This window comes from Anastrepha obliqua, chromosome 5, assembly GCF_027943255.1.
Source record: "Anastrepha obliqua isolate idAnaObli1 chromosome 5, idAnaObli1_1.0, whole genome shotgun sequence".
Lineage (NCBI taxonomy): Eukaryota > Metazoa > Arthropoda > Insecta > Diptera > Tephritidae > Anastrepha > Anastrepha obliqua.
Genome location: NC_072896.1, coordinates 61,649,019 through 61,666,520, shown reverse-complemented (window position 1 = coordinate 61,666,520; position 17,502 = coordinate 61,649,019). Strand labels below are relative to the sequence as shown.

General features: G+C 35.5%; 1 protein-coding gene across 1 annotated transcript in view; it reads right to left on the bottom strand.

Annotated features, from left to right (window-relative positions):
- Window positions 1-413: 413 nt before the first annotated feature.
- The window catches only part of LOC129248094 (uncharacterized), an 89,218-nt gene continuing 72,129 nt past the window's right edge, over window positions 414-17,502 (bottom strand). Inside the window, exons 4-6 of the mRNA XM_054887529.1 lie at window positions 4,941-5,093; window positions 2,081-2,264; window positions 414-853 (exon numbers count right to left, since the gene is read on the bottom strand). Of these exons, the coding sequence (XP_054743504.1) occupies window positions 537-853; window positions 2,081-2,264; window positions 4,941-5,093 (654 nt within the window). The 3' untranslated portion in view covers window positions 414-536. The remainder of the gene's footprint in view (window positions 854-2,080; window positions 2,265-4,940; window positions 5,094-17,502) is intronic.

Genomic DNA, 17,502 nt, shown 5'->3' with positions numbered 1-17,502 from the left:
GCTAATCACTTCTATCTATACCATTGTTTACATTCCAATATTAATTAAAATTTTATTTTAAGCCGTTCGCAGTTTGTTTCCATTTAAGTAACAAAATACTATTTTGCTTCCATTTTTACCAAAAAGGATTTAATTTTTTCCTTTTTATGCACCTTCTTAAATATAACCTTTTGTAAGGGAGTGTCAAAATTCGAATATCACTAGTGAGCAAACCTTTAATAATTGAATCATGTGTGAAACCCACAATTTTGAAAATAATCTCCAATACATGACTAGAAATTACCCTTTCCTACAAATATCTAATGTCAAAAATCTGTTTTTTAATTAAAAAAATGTGAAAGAAAACTACACATTTTCTTGTACCATGGCACATGAATATGTTTCTAAAATTAAGTAAATAAATAAAAAACAACTTTTTCTCATTGCAGCAGGGATTCTTACTTCATTTGGTTAAACTTTAATATATGACAAATTTTAATTTAAACCGAATACATACAAATATAAATACTTTACTTTACTTAATGTTTTCATATTAATCATACAATCCGTGTTGCTTCCCTGCCAGTTTGTATCCTGATATCCACTTTCTCAGACTTCTCGATTAAGTTTATTTGAGCATCCTTATCTATTTTTTTCGCGATGTTATTCTGATGGCACATACAAATGGATTTCTTATTGCGTTCTCGTTGAAAATGTAGTTTTACGTAATTAATCGGTATTTCAACACATTCATCGGGTGTACCTTCCGCATCAATGAAGACGCCTCGAACTAATACAGAATTGGAACATTTTAGAGCAGCTAGTACGAGGAATGGTATAACATGCGTTAACCAGTAGCTTAGTATTTTATTATCTGCAATGAAAATAATTGTCATTGTAAATATTAAATTATATATGTATGTCTGTAGGTATACGCACGTATTTTAATTTAATTGAATGAATTATAGGCATACTGCCTAATTTTAATAAGAAAAACAGTGAACTATTTTTGAAAGAGGGCGTCATGCTGGTCAGAGCCTGTGAGCCACAGGAGGTAATTAAACTAATAATAGTCCGCATGAACAGTGGGGAGATGTAAACAAACAACAAAGTAGGAAAACGAGGACATTTTAAATAATTAGAAAAAGTGAAGTCAATAATTTATGAAAGGTGATCATGGCTATAATGGGTAGCTAAATATTAACAAAAATGCGGGAGCTGGTTGCGGACTGGCAACATGTAACTGGTGTGGTCCGACGAATACAATAGATCTTTAAGTTTGTTTTGGCCGATCCACGTAAAGGGGAATACTAAAGTCCTATTGGACATCTTAACATTGCCTTTTCACCTGGTAAAATTACAATACACCAAATTTTGTATAGATCAGAGAAAAAAGGTAAAGTTTTTGACGATTTTGAATTTGGTATCTGAAATACTAAAACGATTGTGAATGTCAATAGCAATTCCGCCAGCTCCTCATAACTTGGAAGGAACGAGACTTCATTCAGGGTGACTATATAGAAACAAGATATTGCTTGTATGTATATATTCTTGTATTATAATAATACTGAAGGCGAGTTGAACTTTCGATTACGTTAAAATGTTAAGTAAAATTTTGTTGAAAACCAAAATTGACAAACATTTTCAAAAAAAATTTAAAATCTTAAGCGGGCGTGCAGAAAATTGACGCTTGTGTAATACTTTAATTACATTATTACAATACCTACATTACATAAACATTAAAATAGGCAATATTGGTACATTGAACTGCATCTGAACAAGTATTGATTGACAGGGATTAAACCACTAATGTAATGATAGCGAGACAGAGTACACTATCTGGGTGACTACAGACAGGGTTTAGGGTTACCATTACTTTGTCACTTTTATTTGACAGTCTAGCGGTCGAACTCAGAGGAGTTATTGTAAGAGATTTTTTTATTTGACGACAATGTATTTTTGCTGTGTATTTTGATTTATTTTGTTTCAAAAGTGTGTCGTGTATAAAACCTAATATACAAAATTTTTTTTTATTCTTCGCAAATTTTTTTAAGGCAAATTTACAAAATTGATTTCGTACATTTACAGGTACAATACTCACCTGGGTATAGGTATATGTCTAGAAGGTTCCAAATTCCTCGCCACGCATTTACAGCCCCGAAAAAAATTAAGAAATAGAACATGTCGCAAATGATCAATTTTAAGATACCGTCAATTTTTTTGCAAACGAAACGTATAATTGGTTTAATTACAAATGTGATGAATACAGTTGTGTAGCCAAGAATCTTTGAAAATAAAAAGACATTACTTTTAGTTTAAACTTTAAAATGTGCATATGACAAACAAAAGTGTTTACTCCTATGCACTCTAAGACTTTAGAAATCCGTTAGATGTTCACCCCTATTGCGAATATCGACTGGCAGTAGAGAAACCACTATTGAGCGATTATCGATGCAATTCTGAGGGTCGATCGCTCGATAAATCAGCGATTGTGAACAGTTTTCAGTGCTTTTTGTACTACAACAATTTCTGATAATACGTTCACATATAAGTAGATGATCCATGATTCAATTATTAAAGGTTTGCTCACTAGTGACATTCGATTTTTGACACTCCCTTACAAAAGGTTGTATTTAAAAATGTGAATAAAGTGGAACAAATTAAATCCTTTTTGGTAAAAATGGTAGCAAAAAAGTATTTTCTTGCTTAAATGGGAAAAAACTGCGAACGCTTTAAAAAATTAATTTTAATTAATATTTGAATGTAAATAACGGTACAAACAGAAGTTATAAGCGGAAATTGCCAAGTCTAATATTAAAAAAAAAATAATTTCACTTAATCCAAGATTATATTTTGTGAATTTATTATTAAATTTAAAAGCGATCTCGAAGTTGCGAAGCTTCGCCAATATGAAACTATTTTGTTAAAAATCAATAAATAATTGGCACGTACAATTATGTTAGGTGTTTGGCCGAAATCCTTCTCCTATTTGAAGCGCGTGTCTTGATGTTGTTCCACAAATGGAAGGACCTACAGTTTTAAGACGGTTCTGGCAGATGGTTTTTTATAAGTAGCTTTTTCATTCTGGTACTGTGCTCTGCTAAGCCTGCTCTGGACACTTCATTCATCCATGGTAAGGTCGGCTCTTTGGAAACAAGCTCCGTCAATCCTAACTTTTTATAATGAAGTATGCAATGGTATCGGTCGCGTCGGGACTATCCAATTATTCTCCCTGTCGCAATTCTTTGGGAAATGCTAGCAAAACATGAATTCCTTCCAAATCAACACATCACAAGAAATACAGCTTTGTAAATTCTCCACTCATCGATCTTGGATTATGTCAAATAGCCTATTATGTCCTAACTTAAGCGGTATGTATTCCATGTCATACTACCATAGTCCTGAACATACCGATAAAAACTCTTGAGCGAGTGGCTGCTCGTAAGCACACCATTTTGAAAATGAAATGCTTTTTCTACAAATTTTACTTTTCCTCCACTTTCTTTCAAAATTTCTAGAGCTAGCAACCCAATGTCTTGCTAAGGGAGCCGATTTGTCAAGAGAGAACGAGAAAGCTGCTTACTGAGCAAACCTTTTATCATTGAATCATGTAGATGATCTACTTTTTCGTGCTTAACTCCCAATCCGTAATTAAAAAGCGAGATTTCCCATACAAAATTTCTCCCCCAAAATCTGAGATTATAAAATAATCATAGATAATATCCATACTTTTTGACGAACAACCCTGTGTTTTCTGTAAAATAGATCATTATTTTTACGCGTGTAAAGAAAAACGTCAAAGTAAAAACTAAATAAAATGGATGCCGGTAAAGGAAACAAGTTTGTAGACATAATTCTTATAAAATATTTGTTAGGTATTATTAACTATGCATTCAAAAAACGTTTGTCCATAAACGTACGTTCTCTTATTACTTATTATAAAATGTAATATCGAATTTCGAATGCGTATTGCCGCCATAATTTTTTCAAATTTCAGTAAAAGTCGTTTACGGATTTCCTCCAACTCTTTATTATTACAAGCCAATTGCGCAATTAAATTAGCTAATCCATCTCCTTGTCTTTCCTTCATATCGTTATTAATAATTAAACAAACCAAAAATACCGAAATATTTCACCAAAATAATTTCTATGAAAAAAACCTTTCTCAACAGTATTGACAGCTGATTGTCAATTTTGAAGGTAATCTGCTATATGTGAACAGGTAGATTAATTTGGTGGATTTATTGGTAATTAATGCATATGTGAACGTACTTTTAGTCGTTGAAAGTAAATGTGCAAAAGACGCATTAAAATAAAGGAAAAAATGAAGTTGTTTGTGTTTAAAATTGTAAAAGCTTAATGAAATTAAATTAAATGATATTGTAACACAGAACTAAAGTCGTAAGCAATAAAAAACAACCGCGTGCCTGTTCCAGCTGAGGCAGGTTTATCAAGTTTTAGGGAAAGGGATATGTAAATTATAAGCAAATGCGTGAACGCAGTTTTTGGCAAACGAAAAGTTTTCGGAAACCTGTACAAATACATATGCTAACTAAATGTTTTAAGCCACACTTGAAAATCACGTACATCTGTTCAATTTATTTGGTTTTTGTTAAAAAAATATTTATTTCAAAGTAATAAAATTAAAAATTTTAGTAAAGTGATACAGTTGTTTACAATTCAGATGACCATTCACAATAGTTTAAATTTTTCTCGATCAAGTTACACAATAAAAAAATATAATAAATCAATGCAATCGACAAGAGTCTATTCTACTGCTAGGCGTCATTCGTAATAACGGTGATTGTTGAACAAACAATTTTCTTGTTCCTAAGAATTTTCCAGAGCAATTAACTACGGAAAGGACAATTGAATGAACAACTAAAGAAAAGTATTAAAACGGCCAAAGCCTTTTTTTTTAAATACTATGTCTAAACTATGATTTATAAATGTATATTTACCAATGAGCTCCAAGATGATTTTTTTCTGTCGAAAGGGTAAAATGTTATATCCATTATACCCCATACTCCTCTCCACACTATGACAACTAATGTCCCGATTACAAGAACGGAGAAAAGAGTATCTAGTACATATAAACCAGGCTGATGGAAACCCTAGAAAATATTAAAGTTTTATGTTAATTTAATAATTATTTGAAGATAAATATTATGAGGAGAATTCAAAAATCTACAATGTTTATTTTTATAGAATACTAGCTGTACCCGGCGGGCGTTGCTACGCCAACAACTAACATAAATTTAAGAAAAATAACTTTAAAGAAAAATCAGTACACAAATATTCAATTCCTTCTAAACCTTTTAATTGATTTTGTTTATTTCCAAAAAGTTGTGACCATTATATTACAAAGTTTAGTTTCAATTCGATGTTTATTGAAGTGCTGGGGGATACAAAACATTTCTTGTTTTTCCATCTGGTACGTAGACGAATAAATCAGAAGGACACGTGAGCAAGCCGCATAGAGCTGTCCATGTGAGAAGCATGGATTCTCCAAATTTAATCAACACGCTTGTTTGACCGTTTGGAGTACTTTTTCCATTCTAGAGTTTTTGCTGATGTTGCACGTTGGTGCCTCAGTGTTTTGCAAATTCAACGGCAGTTTCAATGCTGAATGCGCTGTTCGGCCACCATCCAAAAAGGTTGTCGCTATTCCAGATGGTTGCCAAAATGACCCTACATCACCGGGCGCATCTATGAAAACCAGTCCACCGCTTTGTTCTGTGATTGCGCGCATAATTCTGTCAAAATCAATGCGTTGTTCTGGAATCAACTGCGGAAGATTTGTTCTAACGAATGCCCCCAGTTCGTCAGAATTACGATCGAAAAGGTTGTTTGCGGGTCGGTTTGAAGCAGGCATTCCCAGTCAAATATATGTCTTCAATCACCTGGTGGCGAGTTACATCTTTGAACATGTCATACTCGTTTCTTTTGTGTAAAAATACATGGTCATACTAATTTTTATGACAATCGGTTGAACGGGGCAGAAGTTGCTACTCTGCAGCGCCACCTGTTGGCGAGTGGCATCAATGAGCATATTCTACAAACCTTCTCCGTGGAAAATTACATATACATATATACCAATTTTTATAATACTTGGTCCAGTAGTTTTTGAGTTCATCGAGGACATACAGACAAACATTCATTTTTATATATAAAGAAGATTCAAATGTGGACCTAATTCTAAATTTAAAAGGCAAAACACAGGTAAAGAAAAAAAAACAGTAAAGAAAAGCAGGATGATCAATTTAAAGGATCGGATTTTAAATTGAAATAAATTGAAAATCCATATTGACCGGACAATTATATTTTATTTTTGTATAGAACCATTCATGCCATTTATTTTTTAAATATATTATAATCCCTTTCAAATATTCCGTAATTCAGCCATCCGTTAACACCAATTTTGAATGATTCGCTGGAGGACTTCGGTCGGTATCTCGTGAATAACTTTAGTAAAGTTGGCTTCTAATGCTTCAATCGAAGCTGGTTTAACCACAAAGCATTTAGGCTTTACATACCTCCATAAATAGAAGTCCAAAGATGAGATATCATACGGCCTTGGTGGCCAATCTATTGGTCCGAGATAAATTGCTCACCGAAACGACGATGCAGTAAATCCATTGTTTCACAGGCTGTATGGCAAGTAGCACCGTCTTGTTAGAACCAAATGTTTTGGAGATCACGGGGTTCAATATACGGCATCAAAAAGTTGTTTACCATGGCGTGGTAGTGTTCGCCATTCACTGTTACATTGGCGCCAGCCTCGTCTTTGACGAAATATGGTCCGATGATGCCTCCAGCCCACATGTCGCACCAAACGGTTGTTTTCAATGAATGTAATGGCTGTTCTTGAATGTCTTCGGGCTACTTTTCAGCCCAAATATGGTAATTTTGCGTATTGACATAGCCGTTAAGCCAAAAATGGCCACCATAAGTTGGCCTGAGTGAGCGATGAACACTTTTCACAGAGCATAGATGTTCGTAATAATTGTATGATTGGCAAACGTTGTTGAGGCGTAATTGGAAAAAGTATCACTCATTTGATCACCCTTTACACCTAAAGAATTTTGCATTTGCCACAAAAATTTTCTACATTCGAATATGACCAAATATTTTAAATGTTTGCCATAAAACTGCAACACTGTGGGGACAAATGCGTAAGTCTACATATAATATATGTAAGTACCAGCGCAAAACTTTTAGTCGACCGGTGAGGCACTGTTGCGTCAAATACTTCCACTTTTATGTTAACAGTAAAAATATAGTAAGTATTTTTTGCTTCAACCCCCACCAATATGATATCAAAACGGCACTTTAGAGCTAGTTGAGGAGTTCCAGACAGGCACTTCAACCATTTCACCTACCCACCCCTATGAAAGTTTTAATAAAAAAATAATAATTTCTTCTAGAATACTATATATATAATAGTATGTACATATGAACTAAATGCAGTTTTAGATTTCATACATATACATAAGTTAGGCTGAAAACCATCACATAGACCTATTGGTCCTTAGTGGTACCAGATGGAGCTAGACCTTTACCTTTCACTATAGTAGACATATTGAAATAAGTCTGCGTCTTTTGCGGATCGAAGTAAACTCTGAAGCTCTAACCCCGAGATACATTCCAAATTCTCATATTGTAGAGCTCCTAAGCATTTCATTCGTGTTCTAGCTAATGTAGGACACATACATAGAAAGTGTTCTAAAGTTTACCTCTCTTCCAGTTCTTTTCAAAATCTGCAGCTATCATTATTTGTAATTCCTATTTTGTATGCGTGTACCGCTAACAAATTGTGGCCTGCCAGTATATTTACCTCTACTTTCTTTTCTAGATAGAGCTAGTACGAATCTCCCTCTTTTTGTATTATTGTTCGAAATTTCCTCTCTCAATTGCATTTCAGAGGCCCATAATGTATATTGGCCCTATAACTCATGCCTATTGAATTATGCTCGAATATTTTACAGGTAAATTCATTCGTTGTGCTAAGTCTTACGGCAGATTTACATGCTAGACATTCTGCCGCAAAGTCAATCAGTGGTAGGTTGAGTATTCTTTTAAGAGCGGCCGTTGGAGTAGTTCTCATCGCTCTTGTAGTGCAAAATGCACCAAGACTTTGAATACTTTCCATAGGTATTTTGTATGTCGCTTTCCTTAGCGCGGTCCACTACACTAAAGGACCGTAGAGTAATACTGGCTTTACTATAGCTGAATATAATATAATTATAGGAGGAGATAGTCCCCATGTAACTCCCAGCATCCTTTTACATGGATATAGTGCGCACTGACCTTTTTCTTCCTCTCTAATACTATATAATGTACTTCTATGATAGTTTGCTATTCAAAATTACACCCAGGTACTTCGTTGTCTTACAGAGCTAGTTCTACGCCGTTCAGCTTCGGGATCTTGTACTTTCTAGCGAAGAGTATTATATCCGTTTTATCAGAACACCACCCTTATTGATTGAGTTTAGCGTCGTACCATTCCGCTCTTATTATTCTACCTTAGGTTGTAGGTTCTTTATCCACGAATAAACAGCGGGTTCTGTATTTGTTAAATATAAACCTCTTAAAATAGCTTCTCTCGACACATTATTGAAAGTCCGCAAGGGCATCCTCAGTAGAGGGATGACGGATATTGCAACCCCGTGGACTCTAGTAAACCACCGCATGGACACCCTACATAGGAACTATGGGTCTGACGAACCCATGGCGCCTGAGTCTGAGTGATGTATAAACAATTCCGCTCAAATGCCCAACATGTCGGCTAGTAAAATAAACGTCTGAAGGAAAACTGTGAACCCAGATGGAAACTGTAAACGAAAATGGTTCCAACTGAAAGGAAACAAGCCTCGAACGAGCACCGCCATGATCGGGATTGGGGTGGGAACCTTTTGACAATCCGGAAATAGTAACCCATTCAGCCTCTACTGTTTTGGAAGGTCAACCTGCAACCACAAAGGCTGAAAAATCACGACAACGCTTAACATGGTCCACGGAAATGAATACCGCAGTTATGCAATGCTATTACAAAATAACAAAGTTAGAAACAATTAAAATAGGATATAGAGAAGAGCTAAAAAACTTGTTTCTACAAATATACCCACAATATGAAGGCATAATAACTGCGCAAAGACTAATTGATCAAAAAATTGATAATAATAGGTAATAATAATTGGCGTTTACGCCCGAACTTTTCCTCCTATTTTTGGTGTGCGTCTTGATGTTTTCTTACAAATGGAGGAATCTACAGTTTTATGTCGCCTCTGAACGGCATATGGCTTTTTATTATGAGCTCTCTCTTTACAGAAATACATGCGGAGGTTTGTTATTGTCTGCCTTTTTCTGTTATTTAGTGTTTTATTCCCGGGGTATGTGTACGTCGTGGAATTAAGTATGTCGTTCAATACTTTCTCTGTCTACTTAGAAGTTCCTATGCCAAGCCATTGGGAAATGAAAAGGTTAAAAGATATCCATAATTTAAAGCGATTGTTTTTTTATTCTAGTTCGATGGATGGGAGCGACAAAAGCTTATTGCTGTAACAGGGAAATAAATCCAATCGATACAGTAATGAAGCACCTGTGAAGAATCAGGAAACTTTTTTTTCTGTAAGCTCCAATATTCTGTCAAAATGAAGTAATTTAAATTGTTTGTGATCATGGCATTCGTATAGCAAGCCACACTTGGTTATTCGGGAAATGACCACGCGATGTCAACTTCGCAATGGTTTGCTGGAAGCCATTCCGGCAAAATAGTCCAGAATATACATACATATTTGTATTATGGAAATATATTTTTCAAAATATCATTGCAAAAATAATATATGTTATACTCATTTGTGTATGCATAAGCATGTATAAGTACATACGCATTAATAAAGGGTGTTTTTTTTAGAGGTTAGGTTTTCAAGATGAAATAAAACGTATATAATTTAATGTTATGGCCAAGAATTTAACTTTATTATAAAGATAAGGGTTTGCCATTATGTTTTAAAAATGATTTCGGGCAAGTGGCCGCCGCGGCTGGCTCGAATAAATTCCAGCCGAGAGGCCCAATTTTCGACCACTTTTTGCAGCAATTGGGGCCGTATGTCAGCAATAACGCGCCGAATATTCTCTTCCAAGACGTCAATCGTCTCGGGCTTATCTGCGTAGACAAGCGACTTCACATAGCCCCACAAGAAATAGTCCAGCGGTGTTATATCGCACGATCTTGGAGGCCACGCCACAGGTCCACGGCGCGAGATAATGCGCTCACCAAAAGTTTTCTTCAATAAATCGATTGTTGCGTTGGTTGTATGGCATGTAGCGCCGTCTTGTTGGAACCAAAGGTCGTCCACATCAACATCGTCCAATTCAGGCACGAAAAAGTCATTAATCATGACTCTATAGCGCTCTCCATTGACTGTAACATTATGGCCGGCTTCATTTTTAAAGAAATATGGACCAATGATTCCCTCTGCCCATAGAGCACACCAAACAGTGACTTTTTGAGGATGTAACGGCGTCTCAGCAATGGCTTGTGGATTATGTTCACTCAAAATGCGACAATTTTGCTTATTGACATACCCATTCAACCAAAAGTGAGCTTCATCGCTGAACAAAATTTTCTTGTGAAAACCGGGATCGGTGGCCATCTCGTTTTGGGCCCAAATTTGCACGATTTGCAAACGTTGTTCAGGTGTAAGTCTATTCATAATGAAATGGCAAACCAAACTGAGCATAAATCAAGTGACAGCTGTCAAAAAGACCATCTACGAAAAAAGTAGTGCCAACTTGAAAACCTTACCTCTAAAAAAACACCCTTTATGAGAGCGTTGATTTTCATTTTTTAACTTTTACAAAAAAATATACAATCAGAATCTGAAAAAAATATTTTTGTTACAGTATGTTTTTGCCAATGATTAAAATTAAGAAAACGTAACATTTAACCAAAATATATCGTCTCTTTTATGACAAAAACATGAATGTGTGAAAATGAAAATGTTGGGAAATCAAAGTGAAACTTTTTTCTGCTTAACTTTATTTATGAAAAAGTAGAAATCCTAAGGCTAATTAATTTAACCCATTAACTCAAAATTTTAAAGTATTTACATTTATGCTTTTGGCATATGTTTCCTATTAAAAATTTCATAATTTTTTATAGAAATATAAGTTTAAGGTGCGTACGTCGGTCAGAAATAATTTGTTCAGTCTTGCTGAGTATCCTCTTTGATAAGCATCATAGTTTCTGCATTCGTCTAAGAATATAAATATATGTATATACATATAATTTACGCGTACACCCTTTTTGGGTGTTTGGCCGAGCTCTTCTTCCTATTTGTGGCGTGCGTCTTGATGTTGTTCTACAAATGGAGGGACCTACAATTTCAGGCCGACTCCGAACGGCAAATATTTTTTATGAGGAACTTTTTTGCCATTGCCTGCCGAGGGGCGACCGCTATTAGAAAAAAACTTTTTCTTCATTTTGGTGTTTCAACGACATTCGAACCTACGGATATACAGGATATACAGACTTGGCAAAAAGACAGGTGGCAATACTTCCCTCGTTTTTAAAAGTATTTTTATCATTCGGAAAACTTTGTTTCTTAGAGTTGGCATTCCCTGAATCAGGACAAACGGGTTTTAAATATTCTAGGCCTCCTTAAATTTGTGTGTGTTGTGTTTCATAAAGGATATATTAGATTTAGATTTAGCTAGAATGGGTCTAAGAATTTCAAGTTTTTGGACATCTTAAACTACCAAACAGACAATATTTGCGAAATATAGAAGCAAGTGCACCCCACTTTCCGCATTTCTGTGACTCATTGCATTTGATCAACGTAAATTTACAAACACTTGCAATCACTACAACTGAATTATATTATAGTCCAGTCATTTGGTAAAAAAAGGGAGTTACCTCGAAAGTTTTCCGGGAGTTTTCAAACTAGGTAATTTTTAAAGATTTTGGCATGCTCTTTTCGAATTTCAACTTTGCTACCTACGTATCTGCGACGCTAGCGCCGCCATATTGAAAAAGTGGCGCCAAAAAAGAGTTTTTTTACAATATCTCCATTCCGACGCATTTTATGAGAAAAACATATGTATACAATTAAACTAGAGATAATTTCCTACATTTTATGTTATTACGATTTTTTTATAAAATCGATAGTTCTTGGCGTACGAGCGCCACAAAGTAATATTCACCTACACCACCACGTTTTTTCGTATATTTCTCTAAAATAATCTTCTAGCAGGTTTTAGAAAAGCAGGTATAAGGGTAATATGTAGCCTTTGTTGAAGGGTCTCTTTCTCTCTCGACCTTCAACGAAACATCTGTCGGTAGAACTAAAGAGAAGTATCTAGTTTAGACTGAGTCATCAGTATAGATACGTCTATCGTTTTACAGTGTAGTTTCTGTTTTTAGAGTCATGGCTTCCGATGAAAGAAATTGTTTTATTTGTGATAATCCATTATTAGAAAATGAAACAATTGAAGTGAAGGAAAAAGGATTGGAGACTTTTCGTAAATCAAGTGTTAAAAGAAATGACAATAAAGTTAAACTTTTGGCGGGAATAAAATCGATAGTGGTTCATGGTCTATGTCGAAAACGGTATAACAATGAAAAGTTAATCGCTGCATCATTGCGTAGAGGAAGTGATGTCACGACACCTCAACTACCACTGCGATCGTATTCGACGGATATCCTGAAAATGTAGCAAACTGTAGTACTAAATTTGCGGAGCGATCCCGACGATCACGAATAACTGCTTCAGTAGACATACTTTTTGATGAGACAATGATTCCAACTGTGCCACAAGCTAAATTTCTGGGAAATGATGCGAGCAATACGTGTTTCATCAGCGTTCGACACCGTAATAGTGGCCGATGAAGATGTACAGCTCTATGTACGCGATCAAACGTGTACTTTTTCAAACCAGGAAAAGGTAAAATTACCCAACAAATATATTCCACTGAAAGTATTATAGATCAAACAGTTGCAGATCATATTCTATTTCTGCATGCATTCAGTGGCTGTGATACAACATATGCACTCTATTATCAAGGAAAATGAAATTCATTAATGTACTCCGAAAAAATCCTAATTTAAACCAGGTTATACAAGTATTTAAAAATCCCAACGGCGATCCAGAGATTATTGCTAAAGCAGGAGAACGTTTTCTTCTTGAATTATACGGTTACAGTGATGTGCAAAGTAAGAAAATCATGTCCTAAAATGAGTACAGATATGCATGCTTCACAAAATTAGCATATAAAAATAAATTTAATATTGCGTCCCTACCACCAACAGAGGCAGCAGCATGACAGCATTCATTCCGAACTTATGACCAGGTTCAGCAGTGGTACGGGAATGAACAAAATGGGGGTGGAGTAGAAATAAAAATGGGTTAATTCCTGCTACGACACTCGAGCCCCCAGCTCCAGAATCCTTGTTGAAACTTATTTCTTGTAAATGTAAAAAGGGATGTCAGGAGGCCTGTGGATGCAGAAAAGCTGGGTTCAAATGCTCCGTTATATGCACAAATTGTAGTGGTGCTTGTAAAAATTCGCAAGTGCAATTGGATTACGATGAAGAAGAAGAAACTGCGACTATTTTAGAGCAAACGTTTGATGAAACGGACAACGAAGAGGATTGTGATGAGTCTGATAATCGTATCGCAGAGTTTGCGCTAAATTTTCGAAAGGGTGCATCACATGTGGATTAGGCCTACAGGGGACACCACGATAAAAAAAAAACGCGCCGCTTACTCTACCTCCAGGTGGTGTGGAAATGAGTTTTTTCGAAAATGCATATTAAAATGTACTTTGTGGCGCTCATACGCCAAAAACTATTGATTTTACAAAAAAATCGTAATAACATAAAACGTAGGAAATTATCTCTAGTTTAATTTTGTTTTTATGTTTTTCTCATAAAATGCGTCGGAATGGAGATATTGTACAAAAACTGGCGGCGCTAGCGTCGCAGATACGAGGTGGCAAAGTTGAAATTCGAAAAGAGCATCCAAAATACTATAAAAATTAACCAGTTTCAAAACTACCGCAAAAACTTTCCAGGTCAAACTACCAGATGACTGAACTATTAGAAATATATGAAATTTTAAGATGTATCTTATGTATTAGTTTTAGACAATATGAATATATTTTCCTAACTCTTACTAATATTAGAAATGCCAAGTATATTAAGGTAGTCAAGCTTTAAGCGACATATAAACTATGGAGTAAGCTTATAATTTTTTTTGCTAATAGGGCATTTGAACTTTTCTAACTCCAAATGTTTTATTATGATTAGAGACGGTCTGAACTTTGGCTTCGGCAATGGCTTTCATCTCATTCCTGGCGTTTTTCTAATAGCAATCGCCCCTCGGCAGACCACCGAGTGTATTTCGACTATGAAAAAGCTCCTCATAAAAAACCATTTGTCGTTTGGAGTGAGTTTAATGTTATAGGTGTCTCCATTTGTGGAACAACATTAAGACGCACATGAACATCACAACATCAAGACGGCCAAACACCCAATATATGTATGTATGGTGTAAGCTCCAATTGTGAATGTATATATGATATTATTTTGATAGAATAATATAAAGAATTTTATAAATGAAGTCTGTGCGTCGTTCTCTTGTTAATAATTCCGAACGCACGACATTTCTTACACATTTGCTGGAAAGCTTATTTTTATTACTATTTCTTTAATATAATTATACCTATATATAATGAAATTCTCTTTATAACGACAACTATCATGAGTTTTGCCGACTTTTGGCTCGTATCAAATCTAGCTAGAAACTTTGTAGTTGCAAATTTGTTACATAACCACAAACCAAGTTAAAACACATACTATATATTATATCGTGCTTTTTGTGCGCTTAGATATGTATCGAAAAAATTTGAAATAAATATTACTTTTGCATTAAAAGCAAACCATAATTTTTCCGCTGTTTTGTTTTAACTAATATTTCTTTTAATTTTCATTACAGTACTAATTAACTATTTTACGTACATTTTCATTCCTTTAGGAAAGAAGGGGAAAACATTTTTTCCTTTTTCTCTAACCTTCGTAAATTTAATCCTTTATAAGGGAGTGTCAAAATTTCCTTGTCATTACTTACCTAATTAACATTCTATAATTGAATCATACGAAAAGATGAGTTTGAGAATTTAAATTGTGCTGAAGTAAATGCGTGTGAGATTAAAAATGTTGACCTACATTTTAATGACGTTCAAATTGGCATTCGCATTGAGTTCAAACCTAAGTTAATTAAACCTTTTTCAATAAATTCAAAGATAGATATATAGAGAACACTCCGTGTAGTGGTTCCAATATACATAGAGTCCATGCAAATACGACTCAAAGACCCAAACTCGGCAGACACTACAGTCTGAGTACCGAAGTGTAGTTCGAAATAAAATTGATGAACTTTTAAAAGCGAATGTGTTTCAACCGCTTCCAGGCTCTATTTTGTCGGTTGAGAAAATGATGGAACCGATTGTATGTGCATTGATTAGGGGAAACTGAAAGACAACACTGTCTCCGACAGATTTCCGTTACGGGTGATATCTCATCAGATTAATAGGCTTCATGGTAGTCATTAATTTACTACGTGGATCATTATTTTACGGCGAGTGGTTACCAGTTTATCTCGGTTCTACTGAAAAAACCGCATTCGTAACAGCTCAAGCTCATTTCGAATATGTTGTTATGCCATTGGGTAACTTAATATATACATATATATATATGGTATATGTATATAATTGGCGCACACACCCTTTTTGGGTGTTTGGCCGAGTTCCTCCTCCTATTTGTAGTGTGCGTCTTGGTGTTGTTCCACAAATGGAGGGACCTACACTTTCAAGCCGGCTCCGAACGGCAAATATTTTTTTATGAGGCGCTTTTTCATGGCAGAAATACAGTCGGAGGTTTGCCATTGCCTGCCGAGGGGCGACCGCTATTAGAAAAATGTTTTTCTTGGGTAACTTAATACTCCCGTTATAATCCAACGTATGTAGTGCGATTGTGCTGTGGTTTGCATAAATGACATCCTTGTTTTAGACACAGAAGAAAACAGTAAAATTGTTCTTTATGAAACAGAAGGTTGAGAATAAAGGATTTAAATGCGGCCGTTTTAGCTGAATGAGTTGGCGCGTGACTACCATTCGGAAGTGGACGGGTTAGAATCTCTGAACATGAAATACCAAATGATAGAAAAAGTGTATTCTAATAGCGGTCGCCCCTCGGGAAGGAATGCCAAACTACTGCCATGAATAATATTCATGCCTCATAATAAACCATCTGCCATTCGGACTCGGCTTAAAAGGTCGGCCCCTTCATTTGTAGAACAATATCAAGACGCACATCACAAATAGGACCAGGTGCTTGGCTAAACACTCAATAAAGGGAGTAAGCGCCAATTACAAAGGGTACTTTTCCAATAGGGTCTTTGTGGCAGATTTGATTATTGCTAAACTAAATATGTACATCATTTTTTCAGTATTCATTGATATTTCATCATGGAAAGACTTACGCCTCAACAACGTTTACAAATCGTACAATTGCATTACGATACATTTGGTTCCTACAAGACGACGCTACCTGCCATACAGCCGGCGAAACAATGGATTTACTGCGTCGTCAGTTTTGGTGAGCAATTTATCTTTCGTCTTGGACCAGTGGATTGGCCACCAAGATCGTATGCTATCTCACCTTTGGGCTTTTATTTGTGGGGGTATGTAAAGTCTAAATGCTTTGTGGATAAACTAACTTCGATTAAGGTATTGGAAGTCTACATTACTAAAGTTATTCATGAGATACAGACCAAAGTCCTCCAGCGAGATTTCAAAATTGGTGTTTACGGATTGGCGAATTACGGCGCAGTTGCGGCCAGCATTTGAAAGGGATTATCTTTAAAAAATAAATGTCATTAAAGGTTCTACACAAAAATAATAAAGGTTGCTCAAACAATTTGTTTTTTTTTTATACAGATAATTATACCAGTTCCTCTGTTATTGACTTAGTTGACCCGAATTTTCCAACTGAGTTCCTCACCGATGCAAGCTTGATGGGGCATGGAGCTATCCTTATGCAAAATAGGTAATGATAACAAACTTCATGCAGTTGCATGAAAAGGGTAAAAGAACTACAGCAATAGTGAGTTGACAACTTTGGCAGTTGTTGTTTCCATCAATCGTTTGACTTACCCAGCGTTTACACGCATTTGACTTTGACATTGTCCATGGAAATGGGAATCGAATGTGTTATGTAGATTTTTTTCTCTACAAATCCATTACCTATCATGCGTGCATCAGATTCTCTTAAAAAATATTCTAACTTCAGAGGTATTTCTGAAAATTGGTTACGGATATTTCTGAATGCGGATATGTCTAAAACTTATGAACTCTCGTGGTGATCGATTTCTGGCAGCTGGAGACTACAATGCTAAACATCCTTACTGGGGCTCCCGAATAGCTAACAGCAAAGGCAGACAACTGTACAAAGCAATCATA